At 36.9% G+C, this 22,736-nt stretch overlaps 3 protein-coding genes across 8 annotated transcripts in view; 2 read left to right on the top strand and 1 right to left on the bottom strand.

Annotated features, from left to right (window-relative positions):
- Positions 1 to 8,486: 8,486 nt before the first annotated feature.
- On the top strand, positions 8,487 to 16,051 carry Mob4 (MOB kinase activator 4). The gene is made up of 4 exons (XM_073957329.1): positions 8,487 to 8,718; positions 8,801 to 8,964; positions 9,054 to 9,263; positions 14,764 to 16,051. Exons 1-4 carry the CDS (start codon positions 8,659 to 8,661, stop codon positions 14,999 to 15,001), a joined length of 672 nt encoding a protein of 223 aa, XP_073813430.1. The 5' UTR covers positions 8,487 to 8,658; the 3' UTR covers positions 15,002 to 16,051.
- Positions 16,052 to 16,323: 272 nt separating this feature from the next.
- Tdc2 (Tyrosine decarboxylase 2) overlaps positions 16,324 to 22,736 on the top strand; it is a 77,201-nt gene continuing 70,788 nt past the window's right edge. The window contains exon 1 of the mRNA XM_073989094.1: positions 16,324 to 16,445. The gene's annotated coding sequence lies outside the window, so the exon portion shown is untranslated. The remainder of the gene's footprint in view (positions 16,446 to 22,736) is intronic.
- The window catches only part of Rpp25 (ribonuclease P protein subunit Rpp25), a 153,387-nt gene continuing 151,972 nt past the window's right edge, over positions 21,322 to 22,736 (bottom strand). For all 6 annotated transcript variants that reach the window (XM_073989099.1, XM_073989097.1, XM_073989096.1 and 3 more), the window contains 2 exons: positions 21,922 to 22,038; positions 21,322 to 21,846 (listed from right to left, as the gene is read on the bottom strand). In XM_073989099.1, the coding sequence (XP_073845200.1) occupies positions 21,468 to 21,846; positions 21,922 to 22,038 (496 nt within the window). In that variant the 3' untranslated portion in view covers positions 21,322 to 21,467. The remainder of the gene's footprint in view (positions 21,847 to 21,921; positions 22,039 to 22,736) is intronic.

The raw sequence follows: 22,736 nt of genomic DNA, 5'->3' as shown, positions 1-22,736 counted from the left end.
AATAGCGATTTTGTCTTGCCTTCATATACAAGCAGGTTAAAATTAATTCGATTACCTACATTAAAAAGTAGACGCACAATGTTAAACACTATGATGGTGCATAAAATTTTAATGGGTAATATTCCCTCGGATTTCTTAATATCATCTATTAGAATAAATGTTCCGTGTAGAACAATTAGAAACTATCAACCCTTATTTAGAGATTTCCACCGCACGAATTACTCTATGGGAGATCCTATTAACAAAATGTGTGTAGATTTTAATTCCATGTATTGTAATGTAGACTTTGGCATGAGCCTTGACCTTATAAAATCTAACATAATTTTATTTTTAAATGAATAGTATATAAAAATGTATTAGTAAGTAACTAACTAGCTGATGAAGTAAATTCTGTAGCTGGTTTTCAATTTCCCTCTCATACCCCATCATGATGCGGATCATGGTGTGTACGCGATCCCTACGTAAAAGGGAGGTCGCCCCCTCGGTCGGCAGGGGTGGGAAAGTGAGGCGTGGGAACGTTCGAAATAAAATCACGAAAAGACACCGAATGTAAACCAAACATAACCGGGGTATCAATTTCATGTAAAAGATTAAAGGCCAAGTACTACCTAATTCAAATGCTGCCTAATTCATTTGAATTAGGTAGTACTTGGTCTTTAGTCTTTTACGTGAAGCTGAGCGTCAAATGAAGCTAGAAAGCAAGCAGGGGAGGCAGTTTATGTACCCAGGCATTAACTGCACGCTCTCTTGTACAATTCATAAGTGACTTCATAGGAAAGGATCTACTCCAACGGCACTTGTACTGATTAAATTGCATCCACGGATGCAAACTTTTTGCTGGGAGTTTTGTGTCATTTTTGTGTAATAACTTTTTAGTTCTGGAACGAAGCCTAAGGTTTGTTTACTAACTTTTACTATTTTTTCGATAACATAAAGAAAAAAATGTTATCGTAGTAAAAAATAGTAGCTTCTTGCAGGTTCTGGAACAGAGCATTTTATAAGGTATGTACGATAACCCAAAAGTTTGTGCAAATTTGTAAAAACGTTTACAAAATGCTGTTCGATAACTAACTTGTAAAGTAAAAGAGAGCGAATTTGGAGAGAATTTTGGAGAGTTTTGTAGAATTTTGTTACTGAGAACCTGCAAGTTTTTACAAGAAAAATTTTTCCTTGTAAGAATTTGCAAGTTTGATCAGCTGATTTAAACTCGAATGTTGTGTGGCCGTCTTTACAATTCTTGGCAAAAACATAAACAAACATTTGGTTAGACCGCCATCAGACCATCTGCTTTTTCACATGTATGAATCAGCTGTTCTGTATATTAGTATACCCAAAGTGACAACATACATATGAAAAAGCAGATGGTCTGATGGCCGCCTTATTAAAATAAAGGGTGTTTTTTTAAGCTAGATAGAACTTTAAATTGTAAAAAGTAACACAAAAAATTAAATTTTGATGAAACTTTTTTTTATTTGTTTCAGTATACTCTGACAAATCATCATGAATAGACTCACGCTTGAACAACGCTACGAAATTATCCAAATTTACTTTGAAAATCAGTCGTCGATTCGCGCGTTGTTTTATCGTAAAATTGTGTTCAGCGATGAGGCGCATTTTTGGCTTAATGGGTTTGTTAATAAGCAAAATTGCCGCATATGGAGTGAGACCAATCCACAAGAGACCCTACAGACTCCATTACATCCAGAAAAATGCACCGTATGGTGCGGTTTTCACGCTGGTGGCATCATCGGACCTTAGTTCTTCAAAAATGAGGCCGGAGCTCGCGTTACGGTCAATGGAGATCGTTACCGCACCATGATCAATGATTTTTTGTTTGAAAATATGGATGACATTGATCTGGAGGAGATGTGGTTTCAACAGGATGGCGCTACGTGCCATACGGCGAACACAACCATTGACTTATTGAAATCAAAATTTGGCGATAAGTTGATTTCGAGAAGTGGACCTGTCAATTGGCCTCCAAGGTCGTGCGATTTGACACCTCTCGATTATTTCCTGTGGGGCTACGTGAAGTCACTGGTTTATGCTGATAAACCAGCAACAATTGATGCCTTGGAGGCCAGCATTGTTCGTGTTAAGAGCAGTACACATTGTCAGTTTTGAATGTCGATATTTTGCAGTTATCGATAACTGTCCAACCGTCCAGCAACCACAAAACATTTTGTGGTTGCATGATGAATGACAAAAATGAACGGCCACACTAGCAAGCACCAACAAAGCTGTCATTCAAAACTGGCAATGTGTACTCAGCTTTATTCGTGACATACGGCCAGCAGTGCTCGAAAAAGTGGACAAAAATTAGACGTCCAGAATGCACTTCGTCAAGAAAAGCCGCGGTGCCCATATGCCCGAAATCATTTTCAAATGTTAATGTCACGTCATGGTAGAATAAGAAAAGGTAGCAGCAATACACAGCTGACTGAACTGGGTTGTAACGTTAGTGTCAAATTTCATATGACATTTTATACATTTATTTCTATTTCGATGTACATTAGGGACATATATTTTTGGAGAAAAAAATATATCATTCGGAAAAAAACATTTCCCAGAAAGATTCAATGATATGTAACCTCCTCCAAGTTCGAACGATAAGCCGCGCAGTAAATCCCCGCTTGTAGAGGCGATACAACGTTTGTTAATATGTGAAGTATTTTGTTAAAATTTAAAAAAATAAAGCCCTAATAAACATGTACTTCTTTGATTTCTAAAACAAAACATTGAAACAGCTTCTCCTTTTTCTATAAATTTCCAGCGACCCCAAACTTTTCTGCAAGAATTCTACGTTCTGCGAGAAATTATGCATTTAGTGGAATGATATTGAAACATTCAAATTGAAAATGTAACGAATTTTTATTCATGTTTTCCAAAATATTCAACCAAATGTGAAAAATTATTAGTTTTTTAAATTCCAATAATTTATAGGCATTTCCTTGTTTTGTTTACAAATACAACTGGCAGTAACGTTATGTTTGGTTTACATTCGGCGTCTTTTCGTGATTTCGAAGGCGTTTCGTGATTTCGCGCGAAATCAAGCAAAAATTATCATGATTTCGCATACAAAAATGAAATCATCTCATTTCGTGATTTCAGCGAAATCAACATCGAAATCACAGTACACATGATATACAACCCTGCTTTTGCCTGAAAAAGTACCAAAAGTTGCAACACTTTTCACGTATCACAATAAACAAGGTAGATGGTCAGTTGCTGCAACAAAAAATTTTATTATCAAAATTTGTAAGCAATGTGAAAAAATATGAAATTACTTTGTTAAAATGCTGTTTTTCATTGTGTTCCGGTACTTTTTAGTGGTTATGTTAGAAAAAAGAGCGAATTTTCATAAATTGCTACCCCATACAAATTTCTTAAAAAAGGCGGGAACGGAAAAATTACGGAAACTGCAAAAACTCCAGCAGAAATGTCAAAATCAACGTATCAGCTATCGTAGTTAGATGCCAACGAACATGCTGCTAGTTTCTAATACCCTAGACAGACAGGCCAAAATTGTATGGCAGAAAATAGGAGAAGAGAGTGTTATTCGGCGCTGCTATTGTTTAAAGAGAAGTGCAAGTCTTGCTAGATTTCGGAGTACGGAAATCATTTTTAGCACTGAACGGGCAAACTACTTCAAGTAATAATATTTTGCAGGTTCTGAGCACAAATTGTATCTATCAAAATTTCTTATTATGATGTCTCAACGATAAAATAATTTTTTATTTTTTTATTTGTTAGTACTATACACAATTAATACGATATATAGATAATTTTACGGTAATTTTCGAAATAAAGTTGTAAAATTCTATATTGTCGTATATTTTTGATGACTAATTAAATATACAACAACTTGTTTTGAAAATTCATGTTCGATCAGCTGCGCATATGCATCTACCTTGATAATTGTGATATGTTTGAAATCAACAAAAAAATAAGTATAAACACCGGGGTGTATTTCAGGATTTCGTAAAATCCAGTGGATTTTGGAGCGCAAGTGTAAACTTGGCATTACAAACAAAAACAAATTCCTTTGTGGTTGTTGTTCGAGTTGTATTTGTTGTAGTATTAACTTTACCTTATATATACCATGACGTTAAGTCGTTGGTCAGACTAGCAAGGTTTCTTTCAAGACATATTTATGTAAAGTAAATGCATGAATTACAACAACCATAAACTAATGAAGACATAGACGTCGGATCACTCAATTTTTCCGCGGTCAAGTCACTCAAACCCGAAAACTCAAAGAAGTTCGAAGACGAATTTTGAGGAAAATGACAATATTTTCTTGATTATTTTTATCTGGGGATATAGTTCCCATCTAAAACTAACCCTATGTAGACTTTTGTCAGAACAAACTATTTGTTAAGTTGTATTTTTTGCCATTTTATATTGAGTTTCTTATTTAAAACACTCAATTCGAACATAGTCGGTGAGAGAGTTCCGACGTCTAATAGCTCATTTAGACTAGCCATAAATCCTCGACTGGATTTAATAAATCCAGTACAAATCTCATTGCATTTAGATACCCAGCAAAAAAGTTTGGAAGTAGTGCAATGCAGAGTTATGATTTCAATACATCTTTCGATGCAGTCCACACGGAGTTATGAAAAATGCACTCTGCTCGATACATTTTAAAAGCACTCGCTTATAGATCCCTAGTTAAGCAAGCCAATTTTTTTATCCCTACAGTCGCAGTCTTTTTTTCTGAACACAAGAAAGAGTTTCTAAATTTATAAGAATTTGTGTAAAAAAAATAAAGAAATACAAACTAAAGATACGAACATTGCTGTAATTCACGAGACGCAAATTATTTTTGAAGTGGAGTTATGCTTGGTTTACATTTACGAAATCCACTTGATTTCAACTGTCAATTCCATTGCTCAAACGTCAAATGAAATCCAATCGATTTCAGATGAGATTTCATTTGACGTATACACAAAGGAATTGACAGATGAAATCGAGTGGATTTCGTAAATGTAAACATAGTCTTAGAGTTTTTTTGGAAATCTGAACTGGAGTTGGAGGAAAAATGAAAAACCACTTGGAGGATGAAGCAATAGCTGTGTTCCAGAACTAAAAAGTTTTTACAATTTTTACGACTTTTACACATTTTACTCGAAAAAGCGTTCCCGTACACAAAAAAAGTTGTAAAATGTTCACTTCTCTTTAAACAAAAATGGCGCTGAATGACGCTCTCTTTAAAAACTTTTTACTCGACAAATTTGAGCGTGTAAAAAATAGTAACATGGATGCCGGCGTCTGATTGGCTGGTATGCCGACTTTGACATTTGTACCAGCTTTTTTGACGTTTTTTCCATTTTTGCGTTCCCGAACTTTTTGAAAACACTTTTGTGTGACAACAATTTTTCTATCTTTCTCTCTTTTACGAGTTTTACTATTAAAAAGTACGGGAACAAAGCTAATATCAGTTGTGGTGACAAAAAAAGCAGAGCAGAGGATGTAAACTCAGTTATGATCAAATTTAATGGAGAGTTTTTATAATTTGTATTAGTGTAATAAAGTTAATATTCTTGTTTACACGAATAAGAAATGTATTTTATTTATTTTGGGATATTTGCAATGGCTTGCATTTTATAGCATCTTTATGCCAAGTTTACACTTGCGCCCCAAAATCCATTGGATTTCACGAAATCCTGAAATACACCCCGGTGTTTACACTTATTTTTTGTTGATTTCAAACATATCACAATGATCAAGGTAGACGCATATTTGCAGCTGATCAAACATGAATTTTCAAATCAAGTTTTTGCAAATTGAATTAATCATCAAAAATATACGACAATATAGAATTTTACAACTTTCTTTGGAAAATTATAGTAAAATTATCTATATATCGTATTATTTGTGTATAGTACTAACAAATGAAAAAATAAAAAAATGATTTTATCGTTGAGACATCGTTATAATAAATTTTGATAGATAAAAGTTGTGCTCAGATCCTGCACAATATTAGTACTTGCAGTAGTTTTCCCGTTTAGTGCTAAAAATGCGCTCCCGTAATCCGAAATCTAGTAATACTTGCACTTCTCTTCAAACAAAAATCGGGCCGAATAACACCCTCTTCTCTTGTTTTCTGCCATACACTTTTGGCCTAGTAGAAACTAGCAGCAAACATGTTCATTGGTATCTAATATGATAGCTGATACGTTGATGTTGACATTTATGCTGGAGTTTTTGCAATTTCCGTCATTTTTCCGTTTCCGTATTTTTTAAGAAATTTGTAATTTGGAAGCAATTTTTGACAATTCGCTCTTTTTTCTAACATTACCATTAAAAAAAGTACGGGAGCACAATGAAAAATAGCATTGTAACAAAGTAATTTAATATTTTTTCACATTGTTTACAAATTTTGATACTAAAATTTTTTGTTGCAGCAATTGACCATCTACCTTGTTTATTGTGATACGTGAAAAGTGTTGCAACTTTTGGTACTTTTCTAGACAAAAGCAAGGTTGTATATCATGTGTACTGTGATTTCGATGTTGATTTCGCTGAAATCACGAAATGAGATGATTTCATTTTTGTATGCGAAATCATGAAAAATTTTGTTTGATTCCGCGCGAAATCACGAAACGCCTTTGAAATCACGAAATGACGCCAAATGTAAACTAAGCATTAGACTGCATTTAAATTCAATCCAAAACACTACATCAAAGGCTGTGATTTGGATCGAAAATGGAGTGCATCCTAGCTGTGTGCCGTGGAAGCAAAATGGAGTGCATCCTAGCTGCGCGCTCTCTTGTAAAATTCATAGGTGAATTCATAGGAAAAGATGTACTCCAGCGGCAATTGTTCTAGTGATTTAACTGCATCCGCGGATGCAAACTTTTTGCTGGGTATACATTTTGGAGAATTTAATTGGCAGTCAGCTGATTTTTGTTCATAGCACAATTACCAAGGTAGATGCATCAGCCCATCTGATCGAATTTGAAACGTCAAAAGAATTTTTTGTAAATTGAATTCGTCTCAAAAAACATACGTCAAATTACAAATTTATTGTTTAATACTGAAAATGTTAGCATATTATGCTATTAATGCTAACTAGAGAGCAAATAAAGAATTATTTTATCGCAGTTTGCCCATCTAAAATAAATAAATGAATTATTTTATCGTTTAGACATCGTAAATAGTAGTCTTGGTTGATAAAAATCAACTTTGTACATCAAAACAAATTTAATTTTTCAGCCTTGTTTACACATTTTTACATTTTAAATTATTTTTAGTGTAACAATTCACCGATGCATCTACCTTGTTTCTTGTGCCAGCTTGCAACCTTTTGTATTTTCTAGCAACATGTTGCAAAAAACAGAGTTGTATACGAGGATTTATGCCAGATTTAAAACAAATCCACTCAATACGAGGATTTATTTTTATATGGGAAATCTGGTAGATTTTGGCTGGATTTAGCAAATAAAACCTGATAATGTGCTAAATCCGGCTAATGAAGTCATATCTAAATGGGCTATAAGTGTAAATACCGGGGTGTATTTCAGGATTTCTTGAAATCCAGTGGATTTTGAAGCGAAAGTGTAAACTTGGCTTAAAGGTGAGAACACAATGAGAAATTCAGGCTTATCTAAACGTAAACTTTTGTAAAAGAATAAAGAAATCCAAGATCGCATTTATTTTAGGTAGTACCTGGCCTTTGTTCATTTACATGAAATTGAGCGTGAAGCAAGCAACAAAAGTCATTGTGTTTCTATCTTAAAGGTTTTTTATGTTTCCCTCCCATCACTAGTTCAGCATTCGACAAGTACTCCAACGCTATTGCATTAAAAATTTCCGTCTCGTGAATTACCCCAAAAATGTTCGCAACTTAAGGCCTCGACACATAAGAAGCATGGCATTCTTGCTTAAGTTATATTTGGTAAATGACTAAAGACCAAGTACGACCTAATTCAAATGTGATTCTGAAATCTTTTTATTAGGTCGCACTTGGTCTTTAGTCTTTTATCAGATATGACTTAAGCAAGAATGTCATGCTTCTTATGTGTCGAGGCTTTAAAGGCCTGCGTACATAAGCTGCCACGCCTGATTGCCTTGCTTTCTTGCATCATTTTTGACATAACAAAAATAAAAGAATAAAGAAGGCCGAGCAAATTTCGAGCTGGGTTGCCCTTTCCTTTTTTATTCTTTTATCAGAAGCAAGCAAGGCAACCAGGCGAGGCAGCTTATGTACCCAGGCCTTTAGGTTTTTATTTTTTTTTCGCCTGCGGGGGGTAGGGATCAACCAACTGTTTTTTTGTAGGGATATCTAAAGCAAATGCTTATAAATTGTATCCAACAGAGAGCATTTTTATAACTCCGTAAGGACTGCATCGAAGGATGTAAGTGAAATCATAACTCCACATGAACAACTTCCAAAAATTTTTGCTGGGTTTAAATCTCAATCGTTATCGATAACATTTACATTCCACGACATTAAAACATCTGGCAACATTGTTACAAATACACATAAATAATTGTCAAACTACGAAAGAGAAAATTAAAGAAGAGAAAAAGAAGATTTTTCCAACGTTTGTAAAAAAAATTATTTCTTGTGTATATTTTTGATTTAATAATAAAACAACAACTCAATTATTATTATTGTCTGGGTCCAGTGATAGGGAGTGTAAGGAAAACATGAAGATGGCTGATGGTGCGACAATTGTGCGTAGAAATAGACCTGGAACAAAGGCGAAGGTAAGACACACAGCCAGACAAACAAGAAAACAGACAAGAAATACTACTCTCTTCTTTTTTTCTCGTTCTGTGCAATGTTTAGGATTTTTGTCGATGGCCTGATGAACCTTTAGAAGAAATGGATAGTACTTTGGCTGTCCAACAGTATATACAACAACTTATTAAACGAGATCCTTCAAATGTAGAACTTATATTAACAATGCCGGAAGCCCAGGATGAGGGTGTTTGGAAATATGAACATTTAAGGTGAGGTCTACTAACATAAAAGAAGATATGACGTGATTGTGCACTGTGACTGACACTGTTGTTGTTCGTTCGTTCATTCTTTTTTGTAGGCAATTTTGTATGGAGTTGAATGGTTTAGCGGTGCGTTTGCAAAAACAATGTTCACCATCAACGTGCACACAAATGACAGCCACCGATCAATGGATATTTTTATGTGCTGCCCATAAAACACCAAAAGAATGTCCTGCCATTGATTATACACGTCATACGCTAGATGGCGCTGCATGTTTACTCAATAGTAATAAATATTTTCCAAGCCGGTAAGTTTAAAAAGATTGAAATGTAGTTTTTTGAAATCTTAAAGAAAATATTAGTTATGTAGGGGGTTGTCTTTGTCTATAGCAGACATAAACCTTAAAGACATAGGGAAACCGGTTTGAAACTAATTAAAATAAATGTCGAATCTAGACGGTTTCATGTTTAGGTACACCTCTTAGATTGCTATGCAACTTTTAATAGAAATCATTGCAAATTTGAAACTTATTGCAAATGCCTGGTGGATTTGAAATTTTAACCCATGGACATTTAGTCAGAAGATTCTTCATAAATTGTAGATAATCAAGTTTTGTGCCCTATCAGATATTACATTTTCCTAGGAATATTTCAAAAGGGACAAGGGCAGACTTTTCTCATTTAAGCAGCTCAGCTCGATTATATTTTTAGTCCAATTATACTGTAGACTAATAATGCCATTCAGTGGTTGTTCATATGTACAAGAATCCTTCAAATGATTTGCCATAGACGAAATACCCCTTTAACCGATCTTTCATAGACGGAAGACTCTTTTAAGAGGTCTTCCAAAGATGCAAGACCCTTTTAAGTGGTCTTCCATAGATCGGAGACCTTTCCGTAGATTTTTTTAACTAGTCTTTCATAGACGAAAAACTCTTCCACTGCTTTTCTATTTACGGAAGACCTTTTCAAGTGGTTTTCCAATGATAAAAGACTCCTTCATGTGGTCTTCTGTATATAGAAACCCCCCTAATGTGGACGTCCATAGATGGATTGACCTCAAATATAGGCGAAAGAGCTGAAGCTTGACTTCTTCAAGTGTTTTTTTTTTTTTGCCTACAGAAGACCCTTTCAAGTTCTCTACCGTAAACGAAGACTTCTTCAAGTTGTTTTCTATACACAGAAAACCCTTCAAGTGGTCTTCTATAGAAAGAAGAACCCTTCAAGTGGTCTTCTGTAGAAAGAAGACCCCTTCAAGTGGTCTTCTATAGAAAGGAGACCCCTTCAAGTGGTCTTCTATAGAAAGGAGACCCCTTCAAGTGGTCTTCTATAGAAAGAAGATTCGTTCAACTGGTCTTCTATAGAAAGAAGATTCGTTCAACTGATCTTCTATAGACGGCAGACATTTTCAAGTGGCCTTCTATAGATAGAAGACCGCTTCTAGTGGTCTTCTGTAGGTGGAACACTCCTTCAATTAGTCTTCAATGGACAGAAGACACCTTTAAGGGTTTTCTATGGATAGAAGAGCCCCTGAACCCTCTAAAGACAGATATCCCTTGAAGACCTCTTCTGTGAACAGAAGAAAGAGGTCTATGGACAGAGGACCCCTACAAGTGGTTTTCTGTGAACAGAAGTCTCCTTCCAGTGGTCTTCTGTTGACAGAAGACCCCATTAAGCGGTTTCAATGGACAGCAATCCCCTTTAAGTGGACTTTTAAGGATAGGAGACCCCTTTAAGTGGAATTCTATAGACAGAAGACCCTTCCAAGTGAGGTTCTGTGGACAGAAGATCCCTTCAGGTTGTCTTCTATGGACAGAGGATCCCTTTAAGGGCTTTCTCTAGACAGAAGACTCCTTGAAGTGGTCCACGTCAAGTGGTCTTCTATAGAAAGAAGACACCTTCAAGTGGTCTTCTATAGAAAGAAGACCCCTTCAAGTGGTCTTCTATAGAAAGAAAACCCCGTCAAGTGGTCTTCTATAGAAAGAAGACCCCGTCAAGTGGTCTTCTATAGAAAGAAGACCCCTTCAAGTGGTCTTCTATAGAAAGAAGACCCCTTCAAGTGGTCTGCAATAGAAAGAAGACCCCGTCAAGTGGTCTTCTATAGAAAGAAGACCCCTTCAAGTGGTCTTCTATAGAAAGAAGACCCCTTCAAGTGGTCTTCTATAGAAAGAAAACCCCGTCAAGTGGTCTTCTATAGAAAGAAGACCCCGTCAAGTGGTCTTCTATAGAAAGAAGACCCCGTCAAGTGGTCTTCTATAGAAAGAAGACCTCGTCAAGTGGTCTTCTATAGAAAGAAGACCCCTTCAAGTGGTCTTCTATAGAAAGAAGACCCCTTCAAGTGGTCTTCTATAGAAAGAAGACCCCTTCAAGTGGTCTTCTATAGAAAGAAGACCCCTTCAAGTGGTCTTCTATAGAAAGAAGACCCCGTCAAGTGGTCTTCTATAGAAAGAAGACCCCTTCAAGTGGTCTTCTATAGAAAGAAAACCCCGTCAAGTGGTCTTCTATAGAAAGAAGACCCCGTCAAGTGGTCTTCTATAGAAAGAAGACCCCTTCAAGTGGTCTTCTATAGAAAGAAGACCCCTTCAAGTGGTCTTCTATAGAAAGAAGACCCCTTCAAGTGGTCTTCTATAGAAAGAAGACCCCTTCAAGTGGTCTTCTATAGAAAGAAGACCCCTTCAAGTGGTCATCTATAGAAAGAAGACCACTTCAAGTGGTCTTCTATAGAAAGAAGACCCCTTCAAGTGGTCTTCTATAGAAAGAAGACCCCTTCAAGTGGTCTTTAATAGAAAGAAGACCCCGTCAAGTGGTCTTCTATAGAAAGAAGACCCCTTCAAGTGGTCTTCTATAGAAAGAAGACCCCTTCAAGTGGTCTTCTATAGAAAGAAGACCCCTTCAAGTGGTCTTCTATAGAAAGAAGACCCCTTCAAGTGGTCTTCAATAGAAAGAAGACCCCGTCAAGTGGTCTTCTATAGAAAGAAGACCCCTTCAAGTGGTCTTCTATAGAAAGAAGACCTCTTCAAGTGGTCTTCTATAGAAAGAAGACCCCTTCAAGTGGTCTTCTATAGAAAGAAGACCTCTTCAAGTGGTCTTCTATAGAAAGAAGACCCCTTCAAGTGGTCTTCTATAGAAAGAAGACCCCTTCAAGTGGTCTTCTATAGAAAGAAGACCCCTTCAAGTGGTCTTCTATAGAAAGAAGACCCCGTCAAGTGGTCTTCTATAGAAAGAAGACCCCGTCAAGTGGTCTTCTATAGAAAGAAGACCCCGTCAAGTGGTCTTCTATAGAAAGAAGACCACTTCAAGTGGTCTTCTATAGAAAGAAGACCTCTTCAAGTGGTCATCTATAGAAAGAAGACCACTTCAAGTGGTCTTCTATAGAAAGAAGACCCCTTCAAGTGGTCTTCTATAAAAAGAAGACCCCGTCAAGTGGTCTTCAATAGAAAGAAGACCCCGTCAAGTGGTCTTCTATAGAAAGAAGACCCCTTCAAGTGGTCTTCTATAGAAAGAAGACCCCTTCAAGTGGTCTTCTATAGAAAGAAGACCCCTTCAAGTGGTCTTCTATAGAAAGAAGACCCCTTCAAGTGGTCTTCAATAGAAAGAAGACCCCGTCAAGTGGTCTTCTATAGAAAGAAGACCCCTTCAAGTGGTCTTCTATAGAAAGAAGACCTCTTCAAGTGGTCTTCTATAGAAAGAAGACCCCTTCAAGTGGTCTTCTATAGAAAGAAGACCCCTTCAAGTGGTCTTCTATAGAAAGAAGACCCCTTCAAGTGGTCTTCTATAGAAAGAAGACCCCGTCAAGTGGTCTTATATAGAAAGAAGACCCCGTCAAGTGGTCTTCAATAGAAAGAAGACCCCATCAAGTGGTCTTCTATAGAAAGAAGACCCCATCAAGTGGTCTTCTATAGAAAGAAGACCCCTTCAAGTGGTCTTCTATAGAAAGAAGACCCCTTCAAGTGACCTTCCATAGAAAGAAGACCCCTTCAAGTGGTCTTCTATAGAAAGAAGACCCCTTCAAGTGGTCTTCTATAGAAAGAAGGCCCCGTCAAATGGTCTTCTATAGAAAGAAGACCCCGTCAAGTGGTCTTCTATAGAAAGAAGACCCCGTCAAGTGGTCTTCTATAGAAAGAAGACCCCGTCAAGTGGTCTTCTATAGAAAGAAGACCCCTTCAAGTGGTCTTCTATAGAAAGAAGGCCCCTTCAAGTGGTCTTCTATAGAAAGAAGACCCCTTCAAGTGGTCTTCTATAGAAAGAAGACTCCTTCAAGTGGTCTTCTATAGAAAGAAACCCCGTCAAGTGGTCTTCTATAGAAAGAAGACCCCGTCAAGTGGTCTTCTATAGAAAGAAGACCCCGTCAAGTGGTCTTCTATAGAAAGAAGACCCCTTCAAGTGGTCTTCTATAGAAAGAAGACTCCGTCAAGTGGTCTTCTATAGAAAGAAGACCCCGTCAAGTGGTTTTCTATAGAAAGAAGACCCCTTCAAGTGGTCTTCTATAGAAAGAAGACCCCTTCAAATGGTCTTCTATAGAAAGAAGACCCCTTCAAGTGGTCTTCTATAGAAAGAAGACCCCGTCAAGTGGTCTTCAATAGAAAGAAGACCCCGTCAAGTGGTCTTCTATAGAAAGAAGACCCCTTCAAGTGGTCTTCTATAGAAAGAAGACCCCTTCAAGTGGTCTTCAAAAGAAAGAAGACCCCTTCAAGTGGTCTTCTATAGAAAGAAAACCCCTTCAAGTGGTCTTCTATAGAAAGAAGACCCCGTCAAGTGGTCTTCTATAGAAAGAAGACCCCTTCAAGTGGTCTTCTATAGAAAGAAGACCCCTTCAAGTGGTCTTCAAAAGAAAGAAGACCCCTTCAAGTGGTCTTCTATAGAAAGAAAACCCCTTCAAGTGGTCTTCTATAGAAAGAAGACCCCGTCAAGTGGTCTTCTATAGAAAGAAAACCCCTTCAAGTGGTCTTCTATAGAAAGAAGACCCCTTCAAGTGGTCTTCTATAGAAAGAAGACCCCTTCAAGTGGTCTTCTATAGAAAGAAGACCCCGTCAAGTGGTCTTCTATAGAAAGAAGACCCCGTCAAGTGGTCTTCTATAGAAAGAAGACCCTTTCAATTGGTCTTCTATAGAAAGAAGACCCCGTCAAGTGGTCTTCTATAGAAAGAAGACCCCTTCAAGTGGTCTTCTATAGAAAGAAGACCCCTTTAAGGGTTTTCTATGAAGAGAAGACCGCTTTAAATGAACTGCTAAGGATAGAAGACCCCCTTTTAGTAGACCTCTATGGACACAAGACCGCTTTAAGTGGACTTCTAAGGATAGAAGACCCCTCTATGGACAGAGCCCCCTTGAAGTGATCCTTTTAAGGCAGAAGACCCCTTTAGCTGGTGTTATGTGGACAGAAGATCCATTCAAGTTGTCTTCTAATGACAGAAGAGCCCTTTAAGGGTCTTCTCTAGACACAAGACTACCTTAGGTGGTTTTCTATGGATAGAAGACCGCTTCAAATAACCTTTTTGGACAGAAGATCCTTTCAGGTTGTTTTTCTTTATGGACAGAAGACCTCTTCAAATGATCTTCTATGCACACCTTCAACTGGCCCCTTAAAGTGGTCTTCTGTATATTGAAACTCCCCTTCAAGTAGATTTCAATAGAGAGAAGACCTCTTCAAATGACCTTCCGAGGACAGAAGACCCCTTCAAGTAGTCCTCTATGGACAGAAGACCCCTTCAAGTGAACTTCTATTGACGAAAGACACCTTCAAGTGGTCTTATATATATTTTACTTTCAATCCAATTCTAATAATCGTCCTTCTTTTCTCTTATTTCAGAGTCTCAATTAAGGAGTCATCTGTTACCAAATTGGGTTCTGTTTGTCGTCGCGTTTATCGAATCTTTTCACATGCCTACTTTCATCATCGTCGCATATTCGATGAGTTTGAGGCTGAGACATATCTATGTCATCGGTTTACACATTTTGTGACAAAATACAATCTGATGTCAAAGGAGAATCTTATTGTGCCCATCAATGAGGAAGAGAATGCTGCGCCCGGTGAAAGTGAAGCCTAAACAAAATCAATGCAGAGCAGAAATTGATCGTCATCTAAACATGCATACTACATACAAACATACATCTTAGCGAAGTGTATGTTCTACAGAAAAAAAAAACAAATAAATAAATGGTGCTGGTGCGCCGCCCACCATAACAGAACAAAAATACATGGCAAGAAAACAACAATTAAATGCAAAAATATGAAAATGTTACATAGAATACAACAACATCAAAAACACAAATCTACAATATCCTGTAAAGAAAAAAAACCCTTAAAGAGGATTCAAAGAATAAAAACCAATCAAGTCCCTATACAAAATTAACCTTTTCAAGGAAATATTTATTCACATTTATGAACAAAAAAACGGGAATTTTTCTTCTTCTAATTCTAGAGATTTATATAGAAATGCATTCAAACATTTGGAACGTCTTTCAAATTATAACAACAACAATACTGAAAAGAATATAGAATGAGACACAACAACAATTGAACAAATAATTTATTACGAAACCCAAAACCACACGAGAAAACAAATCGGTTTTTATAATTTTAGTATTAAAAATATATATTTAATTTTAATATTTATTTTTTTTTCTTTTCTTTTTTGCAATATTTAAGAAAAATTTCAGTTTTTCAAATCTCATTTTTTGATATAATTGCTGCAAGTATTTGTTTGATATTTATACACCTAATAAAAATAATAATGAAAAAAAAAAAAAACAACTAACAAAAAGAAAACTTTACTCTTGACTGGAAGAAAAAGGAACAGGAACATTGAAACAGATGAGAGAGACGAGTTATAAGAAGTATTGTAAAATCTCATTACATCATTATAGTCAAACATCAACAACAACAACAAATGAACATAAATTGATGACATAGTATTTAAGCAAGCTGTATGCAAACAAGAACAACAACAACAAAATGGTAAACAACAAATATATTAAACTCATTTATTTAATAGTCTCACAACAATTGTGAAAAAAAAAATAAAACAAAGCGAAACAACAAATTATATAAAAGATGAAAGAGAAAAACAAATTATAAATAAAAATTAACAAAGAAAGCGCAGTTAATTGTTATTTGGTTAGCAGGTGAGAAACAGGAGCCCTGATTATAAGCCCAATCATGAATAGCAACTCCCCGTGAGTTGTTTCACTTTTTCCTTTAAGTTGCAACGGCAGAAAGACAAAACTCACGAGGAGTTTACATTCATGATCGGGCTGTATATGTCCACTACAGAACATAAACATATTTCTATAGGTAGGCCCCCACCTAGGATCTTAAAATCAAGACCATAAACTTCAATATCGTGACGAAGAATATACGGAGTTTCATTAAACTATGATACTGGGTTCTAAGGTGTCAGGCATATTATTGAGAAATGAGTTACCGAATAAACTAAAGCGGGTGATTTGCAGTCGATCAATAAAACAATCTGCCAAGCCAACGATAAACCGGTAAGTAGTAAAAAGAGATTAATTACATGGTTACATCTTTTACTTCCAAATTGAATATAGTTGTTGAGATCGAGTTCGATGTGGTGTCCGTAATAACAAGCTCAAGACTCATTGGAAAGTATGATCATCTATTGTCGGAGGACCCATTTGAGGGTCTTCTATAGACAGATGACCCATTTTAGGGTCTTCTACAGACCCCTTCAAGCAGTCTTCTATGGAGAGAACACCTTTTCACGTGGTTTTTGTATGGATAGGAGACCCATTCACCATCTTCCAATGACAGAAGACTCCTCCAAGTGGTCTACAGACAGAAGACTGGTTCAAGTGGTCTTCTATTGACAGAAGACCCCCTTCAATTCGTCTTATATAGACTGAAGACATCTTCAAGTGGCCTTCTATAGACGGAAGACCTATTCAAGTGATCCGCTATAGACAGAAGACCCGTTCAACTAATCTTCTGTAAACAGAAGATACTTTAAAGAAGTCTTCTATATATAAGATCCCTTCAAGTGGTCTTCTATTGACAGAAGATACGTTCAAGAAGTCTTCCATAGACCGAAGACCCCTACAAGAAGTTGTAGACAGAAGACGGCTTCAAGTGATCCGCTAGAAGACCACATCAAGTGTCCTTCAATTGATAGAATACCAATTTAAGTGGCTTTCTGTATACGGAAGACCCCTTCACGTGATCATTTATTGACAGAAGACCCTTCAAAGGGTCTTCTACTGACATAAATCTCTTTCAAATGGACTTCCATTTAAAGAAAACACCTTCAAGTGGCCCTTTATTGACAGAAGCTCCATCAAGTGTTCTTCTAAAGACAGAAGTCTCCTCCAAGTGGTCTACAGACAAAAGACCCGTTCAATAGGTCTTTCATAGACAGAAGACCCCTTCTTAAAAAGGGTCTTCTATAGACAGAAGACACCTTCAAGAGGTCTTCTATGGACCGAAGACACCTAGCAGTAGTCTTCTATAGACCGAAGACATATTCAAGAGGTCTTTTATGGACAGAAGACACCTTCAAGAGATCTTTTATAGAAAGAAGACACCTTCAGGTAATCCGCTATATAGAAAATACCCCTTCAGTTGATCTTCTATAGACAGAAAACCCTTTTAAGTGATCTTCTATTGCCAAAAGACTTTTTCAAGTAGTCTTCTACTGACAGAAGACCCCTTCAAATGGTCTTCTATTGACAGAAGACCCCTTCAAATGGTCTTCTATTGACAGAAGACACATTCAAGATGTCTTCTATAGACCGAAGACACCTACAAGAAGTTGTAGACAGAAGGCAGCTTCAAGTGATCCGCTAGAAGACCATTTTAAGTGTCCTTCAATTGATAGAATACCCCTTTAAGTGGCTTTCTGTATACGGAAGACCCCTTCACGTGAACATTTATTGGCAGAAGACCCATCAAAGGGTCTTCTACTGACATAAATCTCTTTCAAATGGACTTCCATTTAAAGAAAACACCTTCAAGTGGTCCTTTATTCACAGAAGCCTCCATCAAGTGTTCTTCTATTGACGGAAGACTCGTTCAAGAGGCACCTACAAGAGATTGTAGACAGTAGACACCTTCGAGTGATCTGCTGTATACAGAATACCCCTTTAGTTGATCTTCTATTGACAGAAGACCTCTTCAAGTGTCCTTCCATTGATAGAGGACCCCTTTAAGTGGCATTCTATATACGGAAGACACCTTCAAGAGGTCTTCTATGGACCGAAGTCACCTACAAGTAGTCTTCTATAGACGGAAGACATATTCAAGAGGTCTTTTATGGACAGAAGACACCTTCAAGAGATATTTTATAGAAAGAAGTCACCTTCATGTAATCTGTTATATAGGGAATACCCCTTCAGTTGATCTTCTATAGACAGAAAACCCTTTTAAGTGATCTTCTATTGCCCAAAGGCCTCTTCAAGTAGTCTTCTACTGACAGAAGACCCCTTCAAATGGTCTTCTATTGACAGAATACCCCTTCAATTGGTCTTCTATTGGCAGAAGACCCCTTCAATTGGTCTTCTATTAACAGAAGACACCTTCAAGATGTCTTCTATGGACCGAAGTCACCTACAAGTAGTCTTCTATAGACGGAAGACATATTCAAGAGGTCTTTTATGGACAGAAGACACCTTCAAGAGATATTTTATAGAAAGAAGTCACCTTCATGTAATCTGTTATATAGGGAATACCCCTTCAGTTGATCTTCTATAGACAGAAAACCCTTTTAAGTGATCTTCTATTGCCCAAAGGCCTCTTCAAGTAGTCTTCTACTGACAGAAGACCCCTTCAAATGGTCTTCTATTGACAGAATACCCCTTCAATTGGTCTTCTATTGACAGAAGACCCCTTCAATTGATCTTCTATAGACAGAAGACAGTTTCAAGAAGTCTTCTATAGACAGAAGATACCTTCTAGTGATCCGCTGTTGAAAGAAGACACCTTCAAATGTTTTTCTATAGACAGAAGACAACTTCAAGCAGTCTTCGATAGACGGAAGAAACGCTCAAGAATACTTCTTCATACAGAAAACACCTTCACGAGGTCTTCTATAGCCAGAAGACCCGTTCTATTGACATTAGATACCTTCAAGTGACCTTCTAAAAACAGAAGACCCCATAAAGTGGTACTCTATTGACAGAAGACACCTTCAATAGGTCTTCCATAGACAGAAGACACCTTTAAGAGATCTTTCATAGATAGAAGACTCCTTCAAGAGGTCTTCCATAGACAGAAGACATCTTCAAAAGATCTTCCATAGATAGAAGACACCTTTAAGAGATCTTTTAAAGAAAGAAGACACCTTCAAGTGATCTGCTATATATAGAATACCCATTCAGTTGATCTTCTACAGACAGAAGACCCCTTTAAGTGATCTTCTATTACCAAAAGACCTCTTCAATTAGTTTTCTATTGACAGAAGACACTTTTAAGAGGTTTTCGATAGACAAAGTACACCTTCATGTTGCGTTCTGTAGACTGAAGGCCCCACAAGTTGTCTTATATAAGCAGAAAAGATGAAAGAGAGAAACAGATTAGTTGTTGAGTTCGAGTTCACCAGTTCTAAAATCGAGTACTTATCATTGGAAAAGTATGTAACATTTGTACGCAGCAGAATGTCGCCTTGAGAATTGAGAAAACAGTGTGGTATTGTCCTGTTATATCTTTTTATGGGTCTATCTTCTATTGCCACTAAACTTGAGTTGCGTTGTCAGTTGTCTGCGCGACTGAGACGAAATGTTGTACCATTAATGTCAACTCAACTGGGTGGTCGATAAACATGTTATCGATCAGTGTTTTTTCAAACTTGTGACCTCTATCCGCCAAAAAAAAAAAAAAAAACGGAACAAATCTAGTTTAGTAAAAACTCTCCGATTTTTTTGAAATTTTTTCCAGAGGTAGGTATTTTTACGCTGATTACGGGAATATAAAATTTTCTTGGGGGACGGACCCGGTTACCCGGTTATTCGACCCGAAAGTCCGGGTACCCGATAGACCCGGTTCTACTGAACCGATTCTTACAAAATGGGTTTTTACTACACTAGATTTAAGCCAAAAAAACATTTTAAAAATAATTTCGCTTTGGATAACTCTTTTGTGTATTCTGGACAATATTTTAATATTTTGGCTGAGTTTTCGAGCAAATTTGGAAAACAACCCAAGATTGGAATATAACCTGCCCATTGAATCTTCGGATCGTCAAGTTTTACAAAAAATGATAAGTTCGGTGGAATTATGAAGAAAATGTACAGGACATTGCATCTATTAGAACAAATTTGAGGGACAAGTTGAATCCATTGGAATTGCCATCTGCACTGTAAGCTGATGATCATGTGGAAAGATCTGTATAATCAGTAAATTATTTCAGGTTTAAGGCGTATTTTCGATTGCCAAAGGATGCCGTAGTTTACGTTGTGGAAACGTTAAAGAATGACTTCAAAGTAAGTTACAGATCAACAGCAATACCAGCAATACCCCCACTTTTAAAGGTGTGCGCATGTGCGCGATTCTTTGAGGATGGAAGTTTCCAAAAGTCCCATGGCAATGATTTCAACAATTGCATGGCTCAATCTACATTGTCGAGAGTATTGAAGGAAGTTGTCCACTTGATAGAGGACAAATTGTGTGTTTCGAAGTTGACAGAGGAGGAAAAAGGCAAAATAAAAACCATTTTTATTCAAAAACGAAATTCCCTGGTGTAATTAGGAGGATGTTCGTCATTTGTACCTAAACTGAACCTACTGTATTTGTCACCAAATTCATTTGCAAAAGATTTGCTGCTGTCCGCTCCAAAGGCGATAAATTCACTTATTGTGATGTACCACCACCAGTGTCGTTGAAGTTTATTTTATTTTGAGGCATTTTCTTTTTCAACTTTGCTTTAAAGTGAATCCAGACTCTGCCACTCTTCAGGTGTTCGTGTTGGAGGTTCATGGCTATTTAAACTGTCCGAAATGGACCTCCACGCTTCATCCGCTGTGGCTTTGGTTTCACTAAAACTCCCGAACTCCTCGGGCTAAGTTTGGATTTTCACTCAGTTTGTCAATTAATATTTCGAACTGTTGCTTTGTCGTTATTTTCACCATATTGATACACAAAGTTAATTAATGATGCAAAAAATCAATAATTGTTAACAAAATGTTTATTTTTCTTCTATTTTATTTCTTGTTTCTTCAAAAATGTTCACTGCAACTGAAAATTTGTGGTTGCTGAAAAACAGCCGCTTCGTCAACTGAGATTCGCAACTTCAGTTGAGAGTTGCCATACGTGGATCAATTTTGACAACTGGCAACGCCACTCAACGATAATTGTTATCGATGATCGACCCCTTAGATCCATAGTTCTATTTGAGCCAAATAAACACATATGTAATTATCCTTTTTCATAGAAAGTTTTTTTATTTGTAAAGTCCATATTTTTTACGAAATAATAACTACAAATATTACATTAATCCACAAGTTATAGTACAATTTGTTTATATCAAAAACCTTAGATTTTACTTTAATACCATTATACTGAACTTAGGACTCCATTGGTTCTACTGCATCACCCTTTTGATTGTTACTCACATTGCCCTCGTTATTATTTTGATTCTGTGGTCTGGGCCCACGATTTTGTTGAGGATGTGGTCGCCTTCTTTTCGCCGAATTATTCGACTTATTTTGTTGATTGCTGCCGCTACTACCCGGTTCATTGCCATTATTGTTAGACTGTTCTTCGTTATTATTTGATGATTGTTGCTGCTGACGAGGTTTCTGTGGCCTCCTTTGCTGCTCTTGATTACCACCTTTGCGCGGCCTTTGATTACTGCGATTATTGTTTTGAGAATTACCACCATTCGTTTGATGATTATTTCCATCGTATATCCAAAAATCAGTTTTTGTATTGGGTTTTTGCAGGCTGAGAGGAGAAAAGGAAGATGCAGAAGAGATTTATATATTTATATTTTTTTGTAAATAAAATCTTTTTTCCTACCCACTAACGCTGTCATCAATAGGTTCCAGACTCATAAATATGTGCAGCGAGGGTATTTGTCGATGAGCCACAATTTCTTCTAGTCCCTCCATTTGAGGTTTCCAATGTTCTTCGACACTGTAAAATTAATAGGAATCATCATTTTCAAGCTTCGATATTTCTTTTATGTCTAGAAAGTCCACTTTTAGGAAGTATTTCAATAGACAAACGAGGACTCCTTGAAGGGGTCTACACTGGTCTTCAGTATATAAGAGACTCATTGAAGTGGTTGTCTATAGACAGAAGACCCCTCAGGTTGACTACAAGAAGTCTTCTATATACCCAAGACCAATTCAATGGGTCATATATAGACAGAAGACCCATTCAAGTGGAATTATATAGACAGTAGAATTCTTCAGAGGTATTTTAGAGACTCAAGACCCTTTCAAGAGGTAGTTTATAGATCCAAGACCCCTCCAAGAGGTCTTCTATAGACCCAAGATCCCTTCAATTGGTCTTCTATATATCTAAGACCCACTCAAAAGTTCGTTACAGGCAGAAGTCCCCTTAAAGAGGTATTATATTGACCCAAGACCCTTTCAAGATGCCTTTTCTGGACCCAAGACCCTCTCAAGAGATCTTCAAAGACCCATTCAAGAGGTTTTATATAGACCCAAGACACGTTCAATAGGTCTTCTATATATTTAAGACACACTCAAGAGATCGTATATAGACAGAAGTCCCCTTAAAGAGGTATTCCATTGACCCAATACCCTTTCAAAGGGGTCTTCTATAGACAGAAGAGTCATTCAAGTGGTTTTATATAGACCCATGAT

The sequence above is a fragment of the Musca autumnalis genome, unplaced genomic scaffold, assembly GCF_047663935.1.
Source record: "Musca autumnalis isolate F117 unplaced genomic scaffold, ASM4766393v1 scaffold_5, whole genome shotgun sequence".
Taxonomy (NCBI): domain Eukaryota; kingdom Metazoa; phylum Arthropoda; class Insecta; order Diptera; family Muscidae; genus Musca; species Musca autumnalis.
This window is presented reverse-complemented; position numbering and strand designations above follow the sequence as displayed.

Excerpts from the sequence above, each read along its gene's own strand:
- Mob4 (XM_073957329.1), top strand. The coding sequence starts at position 8,659 with ATGAAGATGGCTGATGGTGCGACAATTGTGCGTAGAAATAGACCTGGA. Across the intron at positions 8,719-8,800 it reads GACCTGGAACAAAGGCGAAG|GATTTTTGTCGATGGCCTGA; the intron begins GTAAGACACACA and ends TGCAATGTTTAG. Across the intron at positions 9,264-14,763 it reads AATAAATATTTTCCAAGCCG|AGTCTCAATTAAGGAGTCAT; the intron begins GTAAGTTTAAAA and ends CTCTTATTTCAG.